Genomic DNA, 21,692 nt, shown 5'->3' with positions numbered 1-21,692 from the left:
TTGGTTTGGGAGGAATGCTGCAAATATGGACATGTGTGGAAACAACTCTTCCTCCTTCAGCTTGTTTATGTGTGTTTGTCTAAGTGAGGGAATTTGTGAATGGGAGAAAGGATGAATGAAATTGTTTTGTGTGTTTGCGAGCAGAAAACTGTGTGCATGTTGGATGGGGAAAGATCAACACTGCATGATACTGATGAATGCACTTACGCCACTTTGGTGCACGTTGGGTCAAACAGACAGTGTCACGCTGTTTGGGATTGATGTGATTGTGACAAGGAGAAGTGGGTTTTAATCTCCTGGTGGGGTGTGAGGACTGAGACTTCTGCTGCTCTTCTTTCTTTGATCTGAGCTCACGTGAAATTGAGTGGACTGGGCTTAAATCGTCTGTGCAGTTTAAATTCAAAATATACTGACATGCCATTGAATCTCTGGCATTATACCTGATGTCACGCTCTCCTCGAGTATTTCCAATATTTAAAATCGGATGTGAAAATGTGTCTGTTTTGACGTCGACTGTTTCAGTCTGCTTGGCTTTCTCTCACACTCTGTCTGGGCTGCAGCAGTGCTTCAGTTATGAAAAGCTAACAGCTGCTGTTTGATTGGTTGCAAGCATCTAATGGCTGCTTTGTTGAGGAGTTGCACTGAGCAAATTGCTGCTTTGTGGTTGGTCAATAGAAAGCTGGTGGCTGCCTGTTTTGCTGACTGCATTGCCAATGAATCACTCACACCTTTTGTAATTGCCCATTTTAGAGAGATTAGTGCAGCTCACAGTGCTTTACAAGCCTGTAACAAACAAAGAAGAATTAAGCAAAATGAGCAGGAAATTATGGAGGGATCAAATATATACAGCTAATGTTTTAGTTTATAATTATAAAAATAATCAAAACAGTGTTTTTAATTCTGAAATATAATTATCACGTTATTCATGAGTTTTTATATGTACAGTTTACAGAAAAAATCAGTTTTTGATCCATTTCTAATACAAAATGTTTTTCTTGTTTTTAACACAGGTGGTCTAATACATTTCTTAAGCTTTTGCGTTTTTGATTGTGATTGGACTGTCTGCAAACAAGATGACATTTACCAGAGCATACAGTTTATGCTGAGGTGGTGTTGTGTCCCATCTACACCTAAAAACTTTCAGACAACATTTGGGATTTTTTTAAAATTTAGACAGGTCACCTGCAGGAATGCAGGGTTAACACAGAGAGACAAACCATTTGCACTCACATTCACACCTATAGGTAGGGCTGTGCGATATGACCAAAATCTCATATCCCGATATAATACATCTATCATCTGATAACATATAAATCACAAAATTGTAACATTTTATGTAAATTCTGTGAATCTCAGGCAGCTCGACTTGCGTGAAGTGTTTACAGCTGCGCATCGTGTACCTGGAGTCGAGTATTTTAACCGATGCATGAAACGATACATTTTTAGACATAAGTTGTAACGGCCGCCGTTTTCTTTGTGAGTATTTATTACACGGCGTGCTGCGGGGAAAAGCCTGCTCTAACGTTTGAGTCTAAGGTTTATTTTTTAGCACCTGGCGGCTCTTTTTTACTTCTCATCCGTAAATAATCTGCTCTTTCACGTGATTCAGTTTATTTTGAAAAGTCTCAACAGGATCTTGAGCTTTATTGTGAAAGGTTTATGTGGAAAATAAACAAGCGGACACGCGATGGTTTTACCGTTGTTGTTGTTGCTAACGACAACGCATAAAAACAGCCGCTTGTCCGTCAGTAGTGTGGTTATATTAAATATAAGAGAAAGAGAGAACTTTAAGAAATGAATATAGCCACTACAGTGACCATCAAAATGATGAAAAAATATTGCTGTAAACGGTTTATTTTACGACACCACGAAACAAACGATAGCGTAAAATGAAACGATAGACGTTTTTATATCGTCATCCGATATATATCGTTATATCGAACAGCCCTACCTATAGGCAATTTAGAATCACCAGTTAACCTAATCACACTAATTGCATGTCTTTGGACTCTGGGAGGAAGCTCGAGCATCCGGAGTATCCACAGAAAGGCAGTGGGCCTTGGCCAGATGGTGGAATATTAGATGAAGGGGACATCACCTAATATTTAACTTAAGATTTTGACTTTGACTCTTTTTGCCAACCAAGAAAGTCAGCTGATTTCTTTTTTAACTTTCTTGGTTGGCATATGAGAAGGGTTTAATTTATAATTCATAGCAAGGATAACTGCTGGCTTTGTGTAAAGCAGAAGTATCTTAACCAGCCAAACTTTAAAGTGTCATATTTTCCCCTTCATATGTCACACTAACTTAACTATAACCGGGTAACGATGATGCTGAATTTTGAAGAAGAGATTTTTAAGAAACTGTAGCTATGACTTAAGTGTGGCGGTTCCACAAACTGAAAACATCGCTAAAAATAACAGATTGGCCATTGTGGATATTGTTTTTATTTTCATTTATTCATTGTTTCTTGCCAGACAGAGAAATTAACAGATTATTAACGGTTTTAAAATCTTTAAGCACAAATGGAACTTTGCTGAACAAAAACTGGATCCCAGATCTTTTAAGGACAAAATGAGCAGATCACTAAGCGACACTACTAAGGGTCAATGTCATCTTATCTGCCAGTAGTCCAGTGGCAGCCAGCATGGCAAACATGAGACTATACGGACATTTCTCTGATCCCTAAAATGAAGTAATGATAACACGATATACACCAAATAGAACCAGTGAATATCTGTATAAAAAAGTAACAATATGCAGACAAATTATATAACATTTAACATTCTTGCCTTTTTGTCTCCATATGACTGCCGATCTTTTTGCCCTTCTTCTCGGCCAGTAGTTAACCTTGCTTCTCATTTGACCTCTGACCTTTTTAACCCAGACTGCTGGGACAGCGACGACTCCCCTCCCCCTCTCCCCGAGCGAACCCCTGAGTCCTTCATACTGGCCACAGGTGCGTTTGCATTGGTCAAGTTCCACAGGTGTGTACCCAGTGGTGTGGATTGACTGGGCGGCCACGTTATTGTGTTGTCCTTCTTTTAACAAAAGGGGGGGAGGGAAAGAGGCAGTTGGATCAAAGATTCATGTGCTGCTGTGTGGTTTAGCCATATTTTCGCGAACTTGGTAGTGAGAGTAAAGCCAGGCAGCAGTGGTTGTTTGATGCAGTCGGCAGCCTCTGATGTGAGCTGAAACAGGAGGAAACTGGTTTTCTGTGTTCTGCTTCTCTTGCCTAGTACAGCGTATGAACAGGTAGGGGCCTCAGTCTCTGTCATCCTCACTTCAAACAACCAGATGGACTCACATATTGCAGGTAGGAGGCCTCTCGTTCACAGGATTGACTCGCCATTAGCGCGACCATCCTGCTGCCTTCTGCTGTTCTTCTTCTTTTTTTCCTTCCTCCCTGCACAGCTCCTCTGATAGTGGAAGAAAACAGTATTAAAAATATTCCACCACGAGGGAGCACATGAGATGAAAAGGAGGTGTTTGTGTTAAGAATTAAACCACTGCTGAGAGGTACTTTGGCAGTTTTGAAACACTAGAGGTCAGCATTGCTTATTTCAGCCATGCAGAGATGGAGACGGTCATAGTTACAGCTTTGGGAAGCGAGTTACAAATAGAAACATGGATACAAGAGGGCAGAAAGATGAGGTTAATTTAAAGAAAGCAGTTTAAGAGGCTGTCCGCTGTGTGCGCCCGGATCATTATGGTTCAATTAATTATTTCAAATGTTTTACATAAATGCAGGCACAACTTGGGAGCACCTTTTTGAGGATTGACTGTGATTTTTAAGCGTGTCTGAATGTGGGAATGTGTGTGCATTTGTGCTGTATTGTGTGTCTTTTGATCATTTGTCCTCAAACGCCCATCCTGTGTTAAATTCACCGATTGTCTTCCTCTCCGCCAGACCCTTTGGAAGCGAAAACATCAGCTTCAGCCGAGTGGAGTTCACATAAAGGTGCGAACGCACAAATCATTAGTCCACTAATTCTCTTCATCTCTCACCTCTGTTTGAACTCTCCGTCCCTGCCTCTCTGCATGTTCCCCGATATTTTTTTTGTGCTCACAGTAGTTGGCCAGCAGAGCGGAGCAGGAAAGGGACCTTTGGTGATTTACAAATTAGCCTGCCGATGATAACACTGACAGCGTTGGTCAGAAAAACCGCTGCGAGGATGAGAGAGTAACAGAGATACAGGAGGAGGGGGAAAAGGGAGTGAAAAAGATAAAACATGTCTAGAGAGAGCTGCAATTATAATGAGTGCATATGCTTATCTGTGCTATGAGGATTGTGTGATGATGGTTAATGCCAATTTATTGCTTCAGTAGTTTTACTGTGGCTATGACAGCTTATTTGACTTTAATTCAGTGGGGATATTTTTTTTTACCTTTTTATGAGTATAACTCACTAGGAGCATTTCTTAAGTATAAAAAGGCTGCTTTGCAAGCCGGGCTTTTAGCATCAAACTTTCATGGGAGAGAAATGTTTGAATTTTTGCACAGTAACACTACCTAGTGAACCAGATGTTGTCTCATGGGACGTGTTGATACATAAACATTTAAAGCCCTCGTCAAAAAAACCCAAAAAACACACATTTTGTGTGTTCGTCTTTGTCTTAAATCTATTTCTCTCTACAACATTTTAACCTGGTAGGCTGTTTTTTGCACCTGTGGTATTTGGTGTGTTTAAATTATTCTCTGGTTCGGTCCCTCCCCCTCTTGGTGTGCAGGTGTGAACGCAGTATTCAGACTCGGGTGCATACCAAAGCAACCCCACCGAGACCCTGAGGTGGTCTCAGAACGCCAGAGCACTTTGTTTGTGGTGTGAACGCAATCCGAGCAAACTGCATCTACGTGTATGCTGCAGGTTTGAGCTAAGTCCTTCATGTGGTCAAGTGTGCTTTGCATTCTGGGATACAGCTGGGTACCACAGATGTGCAAAGTGCACAAACGGTTATAATGGGCTAGCAGCTAGCTGTAACAATAATGTAGATTCTCCACTAGACCAGAACACAACATCTTCTTACTGCATTTACTTTTGTTGGTCATGATTGTTTACCAGATACAAATAACCTCTCTTGTAGTGTTTGTTAAATTTTCTGTATTCTCAAGCCGGTGGTCTCAGAACATACAATACAAGTGTTTGGATGCTGGGTTAATGTGTTCATGAGAGGCATCCACAATCAATGATCTTTGCACAGCAGGTGGCTGCACTCATTCAGGAATGGAGAGCAGCTCCTCAACAGCAAATCAAAATACTTGTGTGGTCCGTGAGCAGACAAGTGACTGCTTGAATCACGTCCAGAGGCCATATCTCCCAAAAAAAATAAATTTTTTTTTAACTAAAATCTATTTAAAACACAAAACTTGAGTTTCTTTATTTTGACTAGTATACTTTTGACTTGAGCAATAAATGCTGTAAGCTATCATATATCTACTTGTTACATACGCTTTCTACAGCTGTTGGTAGTTTTTAATGATTACACTATTTTAACATTTAAGGTTTCACTGTAATTCATTTTGTTTTCAGTTATTTTAAGAGTCTTGTATGTTTATCCTGTACTGTCTTGTTAAGCATGTTTTCTGTCTTCTTGACTTCATGTTTTTTTTATATTTTCTCACATGATCCTATATCACTCTAACGAACTCATTTTAAAATCTGCTTTATAATGTAATTGACTTGAATTATGAGTAGCATATACACCACTGTTATTTCAAGAATACTTCCACCCCATTAATCTGTCTTTCTTGTTGCATTTGATTATGTGTAGATGCGTCTGACTGTGTGACGACCTCTCCAGCCGACCTTCCATCTGCTGACACCACAACAAGCAACAACAGCAAGCCAGAGCTGGGTGGGTAAGTCTACTGTCTCATTTGTTGTAGACGGCTTTTATTTTGTAATTGTGATTGGATACTGTTGTTGTTCAAGTCTCTACTAGTTGAGCCTTTGAAGGAACATCAATGGTGAATCTGTGCAGGAAATATTGCTGACAAACACGGTTTCTATTAAGGTCATCATTTTTTGATTTGTGCCACTGATTTTGCTGATCAGAAAGCTCGCTTTGGCCTACATGTGCAGAAAACGTTTGATGGTTCTTGAGAACAGGCAGGTTTTCCCTCTGGTGTTGAGGTAAAACAAACTGAGCTAAGACATTTTCTCCTTCCAGGGTTCGGTAACCGCTGCATTCAGCCCAAAGGTCCTCGACGACCCCCCCTGGAGTGGACATGATGGAACAGTCCAGCTGCCCGTCCACCACCACTGTCCTCCCTTGTCAGGAGATGGGGTCTACCAACCTCACCTGGCTGGTCCAAAAACCAAGATGATAGATGCTACGCATTTCATAGAAAAACCTTCTGAGTGACTGTTTGCCAGTACCCTCCTCTTCCTCCTCCTCCTCCTCAGTCCTCCCTGCAAAGTGCCACTGTGCCGAGCAGGGACAGTCAAGAGGCTAGAATGTTCTCCTCCTCAGCTTGCTGATGTTGGCAGGTTTGACTACTCTAGATGCTGACCTGGGATCAGTTATTTCCCTGTTTTAATAAAGGATAATTCCTGTGGGGGGGTTTTCTCACCTTTGTTTTTTTTTTTTTTGGGGGGGGGGGTGACTGGAGAGAAGATTAAGAGCGGGCATGTTTTTCCTCCATGAGCTGTAGACACCTCACTTTTAAGGCTGTTACATGTCAAATATAAATAATAAGTGTTCAGGCTGAGCGCTTTGTTTAAAGCCAAATGAGAATTTTTTTTCCTCCTATATCAGGAATTACCTTAAATTAGAAAAACTACTGTGGGAGGCTGAACTCCCAGAAGTTGTCTGTTGCCTCCTACTGAACGAACAACAATCTTGAAAGCGAACTTCGATAATCTGTTACCCATTTCTGTTGGGTATGCACAGGTTGCCAGGGTGCTCTCTCTTTGTCTCTCTCTCCCTGTTTCAAAGTGCTGGTGCTACATTACAAAGGATCGTCACGGAAACGAAAGCGCTAGAGCTCACTGTTACCAGTTTCTCACTGCTGTTGTTAGCTCTGCTATTTTACACGTCCATGCTTCTCTGCCAGAGTGACAGGTTAACAAAGTTTGGCCATTGTGGTGTTCATTAAAGTGCAGCTGGTGATTTTATGGCAGCGGGCAGTAATAGTTGTGTCAATGTCTCAGTGGCAACTAACTGAGCTTTAAAAAATAAATAAATAAAAAAAATAAAAAAAATGAGAACGAACTAGCAAAAACTGCAGTTTCTGTAGTGGCCACTTGAGGCTTCATAGAGTCCATAGTCCCATATTAAAATCTCTGAATTTCCAGCATTTTTTTGGGCTCTATAACTTATTTGCCTCTTTATATAAAGAATATGGTGGGTGGATTTTTACATTACTTATTCACATGGGTACTGGTGAGGCTTAAAGCTGGGGTGGGGGGGCGTTGTTTTGATTGACAGGTTTACCTAAACAGGAAGCATTTTTGCGATGCTGGTGATTTATGGGGCATTTTTGTATCTGACTTGTTGCACAGACATATCAAAGAAGTTTGTGCTTCAGTGTCAGTGAGTGAAATTCTAGCATTTTATTAATCTAATACTAAGCACTTACGGATCATATGACCTGTCAAAAAAAAGAAAAAAAAGTTGAGGTTTTAAAAACGGAAATCAAAAACAGATGGTGGTTACATCTTCTATATACAGTCTATAGTCTGAAAGCAAAAACGGTAAGATTAAAGCCAATGAATTTGTGTAAAGTGTAGTATATATGTGTGAGCTCCAAGCAGCTGAACCAAAGAGTACAGTCCCACCTTAAATTAATGAATTGGAGAATTTTTTTTTCTAAGCTACCCACGTTTGAGATAAAATGACATTAAACACAGAAAAAGCCGAACTTGTTAGCTCTGTGACTCTGACTCTCACAACTGGGACCATGAGCCTGCCTTAGTCCACCTTTCAGAGAAGACAGCTGATGGCAGCCCTCCTTTATTTGCTCTTTTCTTCTTTCGGTGTTTCTGGCTCGTCTGCTCGGGACTCATATTTCTTCCGTTTATTTGCCGTTCTTCTGTCGGGTTTCTTTCCTTCTGCCAAACCTCAGCTGATCGACCATGAAAGTTTCTTTCCTTTCAGCTGCCAGTTTGCTCACGACAAACCCCGGTGTTTCGGAGTCTGAATGTTACACATCGCCTGAAACGCTTGAACCTTTGACTCGACAGATTGAAATTAAACCTCCAAGCCTTCTCTATAAGTCAGACTTGTTTGGTTTCTCATCTGACGGCGTGTTGTTCTTTACCTGCTTCTGAGACAATGATCCAATAGGACAACAGCAGCCAGGGACCCAGGACTACTACTGTTTACTCCTTTTTTTCTTTTTTTTTCTTCTTTTTTTTTTTCATTCTTTTTTTGTTCTCTTTCATTAGCTGCCATAACTATACAGTATATGCATTGTTTTATAAAGAGCTGTACAGGACAGTTTAGGTATAAAATACTTCAGATTTCCTTTTTTTCTATCTCCTAAATGTTCCTATTAACAGAAGATGTAAGAAAATCAGTGCATGATGATGAATCCTCCCTCTACACAATGTTTTTCTTTAAACTGTAAATTATTCTGCTACCCTCTTGTTTTTGCTTCTGGCAAATATTTCAGGGGTTTGGTTTTTGTTTTTTTTCTTTGTTTTTTTGGAATTATATGCTTAGATTAAAAACAAAGTTTTAATTGGTTGGCAGAGGAAAAGCAGAGGTTGCCAGCCCAGCCCTCTTTGAGATAACTACAACGGGCTCTGAACAAGATTGTAATAATAATATTAATAATGATGATAATATTGGTTGTTTGTTTTTGTAAATGGTATTTGAAAAGTTATTTTTGTATATGCAGTTGTTTGTTGTGACACAAGTCCACTGCCCCCCCCTCCCCACCCAAACATCAACGTTTCTCACTCACTCTCCTCTCCATCATTTCTTATTCTTTTTGAACTTTTTTTTTTTCTTTTTTTAAAAGGCGCAACTGAGATGAATGTCCTGTCCTCTACAAGGAGCATCTGTCGTTTCCTACTTACTTCCCATTTTGTTTTTGCTTCTTTAATCTTCGCCCACTCCTGCCCTCCTTTCTGCCTTTTCCCATTTTTTTTGAGAAAGGCTGTCATTTCCAACACATCTGTATGCCCACGCACAACAGAAGAGACTGTCTTTAACTTTATTGATTCTCTTATAATTCGTTATCCTCATTTTTCTGTTTACTTCCACTCCCCACACACACACACACACACACTCTCATGCACACGCCTCGATCTCAGTAAAGAGCCCACCTGTGCCTTTAAGAGAGAGCCCGCCTGCCCGCACTCACCCTTTCCCTCTGCCCTCCAATCATCATTAGCGGCATGACCATAAGCGATGTGATTCGCTGCTGCTTGCTCATCGCCTCCTGTGGGACTCTCATTCAGCCACGCCCCCTCAGCCCCATCCTGTCACACACACACGTTTGTATGTTGCAGAAATCAATCAGTAAAAATGACCTTAAGTAAAGATGTGCCTCTTTCGCCTTCATTCATGTAAATATTCCTGAATAATTGTGAGTTTGAATGTGTGCGTCTCAGCAGGAAGCATTATTTTATACTATAGACCAGTCAAATGGCTAATGCATCACTTTGACTTAGTCGCCTGCTGACTTGTAATCTGATGTTTTCAGACGTGACGGACTTCAAAATGAACTCGTGAACTTTCAGTCAGTGTGAGTTTTGTGTGTCTGTGTGTACGCTGTCACAGCAGGAAATGCTCACACACCTTGTGGAGCTGCCAAGACGACTGTATTCACTCAAGCACGCACACAGACTAATATGACAATTAATCACAGCAGGGGTCATAAACACACACTGGCTTTCTCAGAGACCTTGAAGGCTTTGCATTTGTATTCACTTTACACACAGAGAAGCACAGCAGGAGGGCACTCGTACTATAATTATTCGCTGGTGCTCACAGGTAGTCAATGCTCATTTCAAATTAATTATGCAATCATGGACAGTACAACTACCGTGGTTCAGGCACTGATGGGTTTTTAAAGTTATCCTGGGTTAGGGTTAAAAACACTTTACATTGATAGTCAAAGGAGCTTGCAAAGAAAAGCGTCTGGACTTCTTTAAGTTGCTTGAAGACGTTTCACCTCTCATCCGAGAAGCTTCTTCAGTTCTGAGTTCTTCAGTCCGGAAGAATGAGGATGTTTCCTGTATATTTTCATAGAATAGAAATGTAAATAAACAAGTAGCTTTCGGTTCCACCTTGACTTCCATTCACATATTTAAAAAGTTACTTTGAAAAGATTACACAGCACAGCATACAAGTACGTCCTTCACCCTTTTTAAATGTTTGTGGCTCACGTGCACGATATTTGTATACACAGCATAATAAAGTGCACATGCCTCTCACCCCCAGTGCTTATTTACTTTATGCACACTTTCTACTACCACCTGATTATCTGTGCAAAGTTTTCCTCTCGGCTGCACACTAACACAGTATGAATGCACCATGCACCCTTCTTTCTCTCTCTGTTTCTCTGAGTATTAATATTAAGCCAGGTTGCTGTCTTAACTGGGTCACCTCAGTTTTCCCAATGAGCAGTTTAACATGTTATGTAATGGCTTATAAATATAGCCAGTCAGTGTTGGATATGTGAGCAGCAGGCTGCACAGAAGAAACTGTGTCAGCTCTCTTTTAAAGCCTGTAATATTAAAATACAGATTTACTGTAGCTATATGAGTCACATAAAGTCGATGCTGGACTCAGCACATGCTTACACACATCTCTTCTGTCACTGCATGCACAGACATCAAATGTCTGCTCGTGACTTGCATCATGCAATAATCTTGTCACAATATTTATAACCAGCTGTAACTTTACAATTCCCCTCGTGCAGCTGCTAATCATGTTTGCTATTCATGGTTGATTGTCACACGCTGACAGGCCTTGTACTGAGAACTCTGCCAGTCTGATTGAAGAAAATGTTTTCATCTCAGTAAATCAAAGTGTAAACAACGCCAGAGGATTCATGACACGGTCTAATGATGTGTTGTGCGAGGGAGAGTGATAAGCGCATTCAGTTGTAAAGATTAAAGAGGGCATATTTATCTCTTTAATGGGAGTCCACAAGTTCTGCCAGTCAGCTTATGGACATTCTTCCAAAATATAAGCACATAGACTACAGTGACGTCTGTGCAGGACCTTTTAAGATGTTGGATTAATGCAGTCTTTTTAATGACATGTCTGAAAACTTCAAAGTGATTTAATATCACTGAAAATTTAATTTTTACTTAGGGATGGCAAGTTTTTTTTATTTTTTTATTACTGATTCTTTTTGTTTTTGTTTTTCAGCAGAAACAAGGTCCACTGTTTAAAACACCCTCATACCTGAGGTTTAGCGGTAGTGTTCAAATGATCAGGTCAGCCACAGACATTAAGCATGCAAACATACGTCTTATTTGAACCTATTTGTAAGTTTTGCTTTGGGACTGTCCCCAAATATTATGCAAGAGAAAACTGTTGGATTTTATGGTTTTGGTCCATAATGCCGTAGGATCTCTACCTTTAAAAATATAACTTTGTTGCGATTTGGAGCAATGAAAGTTGGCATATGATTTAAATTTAATCTTAAAAATCTAAGGGCTGCATTTCAGTACTCAAAAAGTTGTTGAGCTTTAGAAATATTTGGCTCCTCATAGTTAAAATCTACACCTTTCCTTGTTTCATAAACACAAAATGCCATAGATCGTACGTAAAATACAACACATGCTGCTAAGGCACAGATACTTAAGCCCCGCCTCTATTTTTTCCCCTCGCTACCTGTCAGTCGAGCCTGAGTCCCGCCTCCTCGCTGCCTGGCTGTCAATTCAAGTTCGGCCCCGCCCCTTCATCGCCTGTCTGAACGTCGCGGAAAAAAAGCAGCATCGGCTGCCGTTGGGGGAAGAGAGTAAATAGAGAGAGAAGCCTCAAGATGGCTGACTCGCAGGGCAGTATTCACCTCTCTGGAGATGCCTCTCTTGCTACTACTCCTACTGTAGCCTCCGTTCAAAGCGCGCTCGGCAAGCCGACCGAGGCGAAAGGAACCCTTGGTAACGACTCCCAGTCTTCCCGTGATTTCAACCAGCCGCCGCCGCCCAAGAAGGTCCGAGTCGAAGAGAGGAGCGTTAAACCCAAGAAACTCAACAGGGACGGAGGAGTGGGAGGCAACGGTAGCGGTAAAGAGAAACTCCAGCAGCACACGAAGCTGCAGAGTTATGGCAGCAGCTCGGGCTTGTGGAGCTGTAGTCCGGTTAAGACGGCCACCAGCAGCAGCAACAACAACCGGTCTCCGGTGGGTGCTACTGGTGGGTCCCAGACACCGATAACCCATCACAAAGTCTTTAAACAGAGCGATTTCTTCCTCCATAAGGCACCTTCTTCCTCCAAATCCAAGAAACTAAGTAAGGATAAACAGCGAGAGAAAGAGAGGGGAAAAGGGAAAGGAGGCGGAGAGGAGAAAAAGAAACATAAACTGTTGTTGACCTCCGGATCTGGGACTACTGTTAATAACGACGTCGGTAAATTTAATAACATTTCTACGGCGAAGAAAGAAAATGGAGATGTCACGTTGCCACCAAAAGGTAAGCCATTATGTTTTCATCTATTTTGTGAGTTAGTTAGTGGCATTAATAAACTTTGTGTTTATTATAAGCAGGCTAGAGTTCTGCCCTTTTATAGTGACTTGGCTAGCCGCTCGGGATACGAACATGTGCCCCGGAGTGTACAGTTTCTCTGCTTTCTCATCTGCCTGTAAACGGTCCCGTTTTTCGGAATGGCTGCTGTTGAAAAGGGCGCCCCTTAACGTCGTGCAAGATGCCCGAAAAAAATCCTCGAGCGTTGCATTAATTGATATTTGGTCGCTCGGGAACGTGTTCGCGTCGAGTTTGGAGCGTGTGAAAGCGCAGCAGTTTTAATCGATGGAGTCTCTGCGGAGTATGGCTGCCAGCTTTCCGTCGCTTGTTCACCCGCTTGTGAACCCTCGAGCTCTACTGGAGCCGCGTTCCAGAGCAGTATAGTCGCGCGACCTGGCCGTTATCGCAACCAGCCGCGCTCGTCCTGCGGTAATTTTTTTTTAAACATATTAACGTCGCATTGACTAAACATATCCACCCTTGTTTGTCTACGTTAACCACTGACCCAGTACAGTTAAAAGATAAACAAATTAATAAATAACGGCATCTTAAAAACGTTTATAAAAACGAGCTGTCATTTGTCACACCAGTGTTATAGTTGAGACTCGTTAATCAATGACATCCCTGCGCGTGCAAGTATTTATTTTCCTTGGGAACTGTGTATGTCCTGGCGTTACATGTGTGCTGTCATAACAATATAAAAACCGCCCGCCATTATAGGGTAAGTGTTGTTTTGGTAGAGCACCACGCCCCCCTCTGTAACCCCAGGCTGTAAGGGGAAACAGACACAGAGCTCCGTGGCTTGTTGATACTGCATCATCTACAGTTGTACATGCAGAAATTCAACCTTCACACCCCCAAAGCATTCATTTCTACACAGACATCTTTATTGCTACAATGTTGTAATTACACTTGGACTTTAATGAGAATATTTTGTTTTGAGCGTGGCCACTGCACTTGTTAAATGCCATTTAGATGGTTGGGTGGGAGAGGGAGATAAATAGTCTTATTTTCTCGATTGCGTCCTTTAATATGGTGCATGGTGTTGTGAAAGTATTTTCCCCTTTCCTGATTTCTCATTTCTTTTTTGCACATTTGTTTCGGTTCATCACACACATTTGCTATTACACAAAGTTAACCTGAGTAAATACAAAAACAGATTTTTAAATGATGGTTTAATGTATTAAAGGAGAATAGCTTTCTAAATCTACCCGGCCCCGTGTGAAAAAGTAACTGCCTCTCCTTGTTAAATCATAATTAAAAGCAGGCTCGATCACTTCCAGAGCTTTGAAAACAAGAAATCACTTAAATGATGGTGATGGTCTGGAGCTGCTTTGTTGCTTCAGGACCTGGGTGACATCCCATAATTGATCGGTGATAAGCTCATTCAGTTGTAAAGAAAATCAGTTTAAGAATCTTTGGAATGACCTTAAACAGGTCGTTCATGGTAAAAATAAAAAAACAAAACAAAAAACCCCTCCATTGTGGCTGAATTAAAAAAAAGAAAAATTCTGCAAAGAGTGAGCCAAAATTTCCCCACAGCGATGTAAAACACTCATTGCTGGTTATTGTAAATACTTGATCGCAGTTCTTGCTGCGGCAGGTGACATAACCCGTTATTAAGTTCACAAGGCATTATTTTCTTCCACAGGTAGGTTTGGAGAGTTGTTAGCTTTTTGGGCATTTTTTTGTGTTTGATTGTTTCTTTTTAATTTATTTTTTTTATTGTTGTTGGTTTCCTCTAATCAGTGAAATTATTATAAAACTTAATTTTGTATTTTCTCAGGTTATCATTGTCTAACATTAAAAATTTGTTTAATGATCTCAAACATAAGTTTGACAAATATGCAAAAAACACCAAGAAGTCAGTAAGGATGCAAATACTTATTATCAGCGTCCTTTTGTCACACCAAAGCATCGTGCCAAAACCCATGCATATGCACATTTGTGCTTGCCAATGTGTGGACATGTATTCACTTGTTAAATGTTTAGACACTAGAAAGGGTGGGCACATGTGATTGCATGATGTCACCCTTTTCCAGTTGGGTAGTTTAAGAGATCATGACATACTCTGAACAGTCACCGCAAACAATTAGGGTACCAGAAGGAAACGTGTTGTTGGCCTGTAGCCCTAAACACTTTGAGACACGCAGTCTTGTAAACAGGCTGCGCTGAGTGCAACTTTAATATGTTCATGTAAATATGTGGCTGGTGGCAGCGTTTTATTTAAAACACATAGATGTGGCTTTAACGATTACCCACAAAACATCACATGATTTGCTTTGCAGATAATGTGTCATTTTCACCCCAAACTCTGTAATGAATATTTTCCATTAGGCAGTTATAACACTTAAAGTCACTTAGTGCAGCTTATGATTTTCATTTCTGGACCTGACTGGCTAAATATAGATGCAGCCTTTAGTAGTGATAACTAAAACCGCTCCTGCAACAGTTTCACTGAGGTGCTCTTGAGTAAAGCACTGAACCTCTAATTGCTTTAGTGAGTTGCTCAATGGCCAGCAGTAGGAGACTGTAATTATATTAAGTCGAAGATGAGGAAGTGTGTGAATGTGAATGTGGAGCTCAAAATGTACATTAATTCTAAACAAAATGAGAAAATTGACAAGATTGCTGTTCTGCGGAAGGACATGTATTTGAGGCAAATTTATGCTCTGACCTTCCTGCAAGGAAAGAATCTTTCCTACAGGGATCCAAAGAGTATCACATCATCATGGTAATATTATTAGTAGCAAAAGCAAGTGCCAGGGAGCTGTGACTGCCAGTTACATTTGATGCTGAAATAGGATACATGAGTCAGACAAAGTGCAGTGAGCAGTAGACCAAGAAAAGGGAATTTTTAAGCTGTAGGTATAATTGGGAAGTTGAGCTAGTTGCAAATCAAGTTTGACCTTGTGTAAAGTATTTATGCAGCCTTCTGAGCTGTTGTTATATTTACACACAGTTTGATATTGCAAATGCAGTTTGTCGAATACATTTAGCCATAATCAGAGGTTCTCAGACCAAGTTCCAGTGAAAGCATTCCAGTATACAAAGAAAATGTTGCACAAAAATGACGTCAATACCAATTTTTATTTTTAAAAACCTCCAAACAGCAGACGTAGCTCTCCTCTTCAGATGTGCTTCCAGTCTCCTCTCTTCATTCTCAGTCTCTCTGCTCAGTTCCAAGACCTACTATAGAGGGTTACTGTCATTAATTGTTGTGTCACATAATTAATACCACAAGCAACGAGGATAAGAAGTTGAAAGGCTTCATCTTTCCAGCACTTTATGCCAGGAGGTATTTGCAGCCAAACAAACTGTACATTAAGAAGCCTTTGAGAAGCTATAGTAGGTATATTAGCTGGTACTTGTATGTTATTTAATCATCGAGTACATTGCCCGCCACTAACTGAATTGAAATTCTTGTTCTGCACTGCTATATCACAGGATGACATGAACTGTTGATAAATGAAGTTTACTGTAGTGCTGCACAAAATGTTACCACCGGCCATGATTTGTCAGCGAGCCTCTCTCAAGTAGCAGTAGCTGATGTTTTACCTTGGTTTTATTGGGCTTATAACCAGACAGGCTTTGCTTGCTGCTTATCTCAGATCATGTAGTTGCTGTTTACTCGTTTTTTTTTTTGTTTTTTTTACCAGCTAGAGTCTCCAAACTTGCCTTTGTTAATACTAACTATTGTTAACGGAAAAAGCAAAAGTGCTGTTCTCTTTCTATTGATTGAATAATTGAAGCTTCATTTAGTGGGAGCTTTAGACCATCAATGCTTACAGTCAACAAATTTGAGAGCAGATTCTGTAGATATTAATTCGTCATTACCTTTTGCAATTTTATAGTGATATTAAAAGCATAATTCCTGTCTGTTTCCATTTTTAATATGCAGAAGCAAGAATATTATCAAGTCCTTAAGTGTAGCTGTTTGTGCAAAAGCCTAATATTATGCCCATTCAGACACTTGTGCTGCATAATGCAGAGATTAAAATTCATGTAACCAGTTCTGTTTTTGGCAAGTGTTACGGTTGTTTTGTGTTGTAGCTTTGACTTCTCTGCATTTCTATCTACTGTTAAAAGCCCATAATTAGTTTATTGTGTGGATGTAAATTTACCATGCTTAAAGAACCACCAAATATGTCTGGAGCTGCACATCTGAATTACACTGAGGAGAAAATGAAGCTTAACTACCATCATCGCCCAATTAAGTTTCTCTTGGCTATTTTTTTTTTAATTTGTATTTTTTCCTCTGAAAAAAATGGCAAGATCCTTAGCACAGCGTGTGCATTGCCAATACAATGACAAACACTGTATGAGTCCTATTGCTAAATCATTTTGGTTGGTGAAGCATGGATTTGCCACACCAGCAGGGGTGGACTGACCATCTGGAGTAGCAGGATTTTCCTGAGAGACGAGTGTACCTGCAGCCCTGCAGTGATTTTTTTTCTTTAATGTTTTTTGATCATGCTTAGATTTAACAGCTAGTTTCACACATATCATGTATTTTTTCTATTAAAATCGCCTTCATTTTAACATGTACTGCAACCGTATTTACAGTTGCAGTACATGTATATACTGATGGGAAACTGATAAAATGCTGAGCTCCCTGTTACAGTGTTTTGCATTTTGATTTTTTTTCTCCTTAAAATATGAACACATGCTTGGCCTTGGGCAAGTTTTTTTCTTCTTCCCATTATGCTCAGCATCTCACAGAGAGCATGTTTACTGCTGAAAATGTGAGCTTGCAAGTATCCAGCACATTTTCACGTGAAAATTCTGCTCAAACTGTGTTGTTCACAGTGGAGAGCTCAGTGTGTCTAATCTTTGAAGGCCTCAGATTCTTCCAGAAAAAACAAGATTTGCATGGTCTTGTTAATTACCACCCCCATCCCCCCCCAACAAAGAAAAAAGCACAATGAACAGATGAAGAAGAAGCCCATCCCTCTAAGTTACCGGCTGGTAGATATGTAGACATTCCAGGCTTTAGATAGTGACACCAATGGTAGCGTATCCTTGGGCAATGGCCACTCGTTGCCTAGGTAAGCCTCTAATGTATTTACTACCATGTCATATGTCAATCAGCAGTATCCTGCAGTCTCACTGGTAGTTTCTGTTGAGAAAAGTTTTATATCTAGAATGATCTTCTTTTTTTCTTTTTCTTTTTTCCCCTCCCATATGTTGTTGAAGTCATTGACTTCTTGGGGTTGCCAGGTTGCTGCCGATAGTTTCTTGTGTGGACGCAGCCTCACTGTTACACTGATATCCAATCCCAGAATCACCAGTTAACCTAACAAGCATGTCTTTGGACTCTGAAAGGAAGCTGGGGTATCCTTAGGGAGCCCACACAGGCACAGGGAGACGAGCCGACAAATGAGCAAAAAACATGCATGCGTGGAAAGTCTGCAGCTGGGTGGAACCTTCTTGCTGTGAAGTGACATTACTTACCACTGGACCACTGTGACACCTTTCCCAAGTAAATAGAACCTCAAATGAAACTTTGGCCTGTATTCGAAAATGATTTTGCCACAAGAGAAACCTTGGCTAGAGGATAAGCCTGGTATCATAATGGCAGTATAAAGCAGACCTTTAACATAATAAGCCACCTATCACTAATGGTGATATGACTGTTTAAAATTTACCCAAAATGCACTTTTTATCATGTGAATTAGCAGCTAGCGGGTAAATATGGGCATTAAGCTGGTGCACTTTTGATGTTGAAACTATAAATTATGCTTTGTTATTGCTACTTAATTTTTAATGGCAGACAATTGGAGGGATCTGGGGTTCCCTTTGAAATGTAACAACTTTAAAATGTCAGAATGCACATTTTTTATATTTTCTGATAATTTTTATTTTGGCGTAATTTTTCTTGATAAGAAGAAATGAGATATAGATGAGTGGTTGCGTCGTTGAAGTTTACTAACTGCCGGCCTCTGGCTCTCTGTCTTTCAAAGTTTTATCTCTCCTGTGATCATCCAAACCGTGAAAACTACCTGCTGTGTTTCCCTTCCTAACTGGCTGCTGCTAGAAAATCAGAAAACGGAATGAAGAGGGGGAAGAAAACATGCTTCAGTCACATGGATACCGTTCATTTCAAATTCATTCAGATCTCTAGTTTTGTGCTGTTTTGCCCTGGAAATATGAACTTAGCTTTAGAACTTGTGACCATCGAAGCCTTGACATCTTTTCTCGGATCGTGTCATCAGTTAAAACCCTGGTTTCACCCTGTTATTTTCTTTATTTCACGGGAAAGCCCCTTCTCTCGAGGTGAGAGAAATCAACATGCTTCACTGTATATTTTCAGTTCACATCAGCCACCTGGACTAATTTACTGCCATTTCCTCTAAAGTTAAGGCTTATGAATGTTACTGCTCTGGCATGGCCTTACATGTTTTTATAAATCTGGCAACAGATCTGAGTGAGCGCTCCTTTGTAGGCTGTTTCCTGTGGAGCTAAATTGTCGTTTTGAGACGTGCTGTTTTTTTCCACTAGGCAGCTTACACTGTCTAGTAATTTAGCAGCATTTCTTTTGCATAGGGAACGTTGACATCCTTGGCATTCCACTATTCACCACAAGCTATGAGGAGCACGATCACCTGCGTCTTAAGTAGTAAAAGCAAAACAGTCTGCTGAAGTGTATTTAAGTACTATGATGGAAAAATGTATCAATGTACATCTAATTCTCCTAATGCTCCTATAAGCCTTTTTACTTTGAAAGCTTTTTTTCTCCTTTGATCCCACAAACAGGGAGTGCAACCACACTGTGTTCACTTTCCCACTCCCTACATCCACAGAAGAGTGAACAGTCTGAAAACACGGCTTCCTTTCAAAGATGGATCCGACTGAGTTCAAAGGGGGGAAAAAAGTTCTCTGGGAAGGAAAAGAAGGAATGGACAAAATAACACTATGGAAAACACAAAGGATTTTTTTTTCATGAGGAAATTAAAAAATATAAAGCAAATCAAGGAATACAAAAATGTATAAAACGAGGGTTATTTGAAGATGGGTAAGGGTTTTTAGCTCAGCTGGAGGGGAGACGTGCAGATTTAAAGAATAAATGTCTGTTTGCCGGGGTGCCTCACACTTAAACACACCTTTCCGAAAGCTTTCCAACAATCCAGCTGAAAAGGTGTGTGCATGTGATACTGACATTTTAAAACTGATGCTCTCATCCGCAGCGATTTGCACTGAGCGTTGCATTAGAGCGCACTCCAATTCCTCAATGTGCTACACTTGCTCAACACTTGGATGGAGACGTGCAGGAAAAGGAAAAGAAAATAAGCTGAAAAGCAAAGAGAGGATTTTAGGACTTTTAAAATTAAATGGGAACATATTAATGATAGTAGAGGGTTACGTTTTTTGGGGATGAGGTGTGTCTTGATGAAACTGTGCTGTTTTGAGTGAAGTTGCAGAGCGGCTGCTGCATTCTCAAAGGGAAGGTCATTGCAGGGCTTAGATAAAAGTATGGGTTTGGCGATGGGATGATTTTTTTTTTTCCTTTCGCAGTAGGGAAAAAACATTTGTAGAGGAAAGATCAACAAAATTAAAAGTCAAGAGTGATAGCAGAGGTGAAGGGCTTGGCAAGAGAACAGGTGAGCTGTTAGAGAAGCAAATCGGAGCGAGCAAAGTGCACTCAAACATCTGTGTACATGCTTGCGTGGGGGTACATCTGAGATCTTATGCTAATGTGCTTTCACCATCGAGACATGAAACGTTGCTCACTGCTTCCACAGATCACTCCACCAAGGACAAGGCGAAGGAGAGGGAGCGAGAGGAGAGGGAGAAGAAGAAGGTCAAAGAGCGAGAGAAAGAAAAGGAGAAGAAGAAGCACAAAGTGATGAATGAGATCAAGAGGGAGAATGGAGAAGTCAAGCAGCCGATTAAAGGTTGGTGGAAACTTGCACACATGCATACTAAGTGACTTTTATAGAGATGAATTAAATGATTCTTTCTATTATTAGAGAAAGTTGCACATTAAAATGGATCAGCGTTTAATTTGCTGCTGCTGGCAGAAAATATAACTACTAAAATAAAAGTAAACTACAACTACAAACGTAAGTGTGTTGTGTGCAATAAATGAAACAAAAACCATGCAAATAAAACACATCACACATGTTGCAGTAGCATAGCATTGAGTCATAAATACTGTTTTTTCCATATACAAATGGAGCTCAGATCTGCTGCTAAGGTAACCAAACATGACCCACTTCCACAGTGCGCTGTACAGTAAATCATCATTATGTTTCCAATGTACAAGCTGCATACACAACTGCTCAGCATCCCAGTGGGTGTTAGGGTAAAAACAGAAAAAGAATTCTACCAGTGTGCTAGAAAAGGTCCAGTTTAGCACTTTAGCTGTCATGGCTGAACTCTTCAAGTGTGACCAGAGTTACAACCTTTTATTTTCACTGAGAACTTGATCCCTGGTGTTAGGTTGACCTTTGCACTTTGCTGCTCCTCACATGTAGAGTTGGTGCCTATGGTTTATTTAGCCCTTATGGTTTATTGAATTAAGGCAGCAGTGGTTGTAATAGGAGAAGCTGAGAGTCTTCACAGTCTGTCATCCCCCCCTGTTCCCATTTCTTGCTCCCTTTGTCTCTGCTAGTTCGTCGTCTTTTATAATCTTTGTAGCTTTATTGGTGTTTATTTCTGCCTGCTCTTGTTCTCAGGTTGGTTTAAATAAGTATTTCTGATGGGATTCTTTAATGTTTGACCATTAGAGTACATGTTTTACAGTAGCTCTGTTTATGTGCAGTCTTATTTTTGTGTTTTTAAAAGTCCAAACAGAATAAAAATGCTCCAAATATTGTTCCATATAAAGGTCCTGACTGTAATTTCAGTTTGAAAATCCTCTTTTTTTAAATGTCATTGATCAGGGCTTTTCCTGGGTTAAATGAGCCTTTGAGGGGAAGGCTGTGTGTAAACACAAGTCCTCATGTAGTTTTGCATACATTTTCCTGTTAACTACCCATTTGATAAACAAAAATGTATATCAAGTTTGATTAAACTTTATTAAATATTGAAAAAAATGTTG

The 21,692-nt window shown here is 40.3% G+C and overlaps 2 protein-coding genes across 6 annotated transcripts in view; both read left to right on the top strand.

Annotated features, from left to right (window-relative positions):
- The window catches only part of ptpn12 (protein tyrosine phosphatase non-receptor type 12), a 52,455-nt gene extending 46,160 nt beyond the window's left edge, over nucleotides 1-6,295 (top strand). Inside the window, exons 15-18 of one of the 5 annotated variants that reach the window (XM_085375821.1) lie at nucleotides 2,888-2,959; nucleotides 3,911-3,961; nucleotides 5,772-5,855; nucleotides 6,171-6,295. In XM_085375821.1, coding sequence (XP_085231947.1) covers nucleotides 2,888-2,959; nucleotides 3,911-3,961; nucleotides 5,772-5,855; nucleotides 6,171-6,232 — 269 coding nt within the window. In that variant the 3' untranslated portion in view covers nucleotides 6,233-6,295. Of the gene's footprint in view, nucleotides 1-2,887; nucleotides 2,960-3,910; nucleotides 4,237-5,771; nucleotides 5,856-6,170 lie in introns of those variants that run through there. The other 4 variants (XM_085375824.1, XM_085375825.1, XM_085375820.1 and 1 more) reach the window with 4 other exon arrangements.
- Nucleotides 6,296-11,892: 5,597 nt separating this feature from the next.
- Nucleotides 11,893-21,692, top strand: part of LOC146615269 (uncharacterized) — a 42,544-nt gene continuing 32,744 nt past the window's right edge. Inside the window, exons 1-2 of the mRNA XM_085376799.1 lie at nucleotides 11,893-12,598; nucleotides 20,392-20,544. Coding sequence (XP_085232925.1) covers nucleotides 11,950-12,598; nucleotides 20,392-20,544 — 802 coding nt within the window. The 5' untranslated portion in view covers nucleotides 11,893-11,949. The remainder of the gene's footprint in view (nucleotides 12,599-20,391; nucleotides 20,545-21,692) is intronic.

This window comes from Diplotaxodon limnothrissa, linkage group LG17 (genome assembly GCF_057381915.1).
Source record: "Diplotaxodon limnothrissa isolate DT_005_m linkage group LG17, D_limnothrissa_male_GT1.1, whole genome shotgun sequence".
Lineage (NCBI taxonomy): Eukaryota > Metazoa > Chordata > Actinopteri > Cichliformes > Cichlidae > Diplotaxodon > Diplotaxodon limnothrissa.
This window is presented reverse-complemented; position numbering and strand designations above follow the sequence as displayed.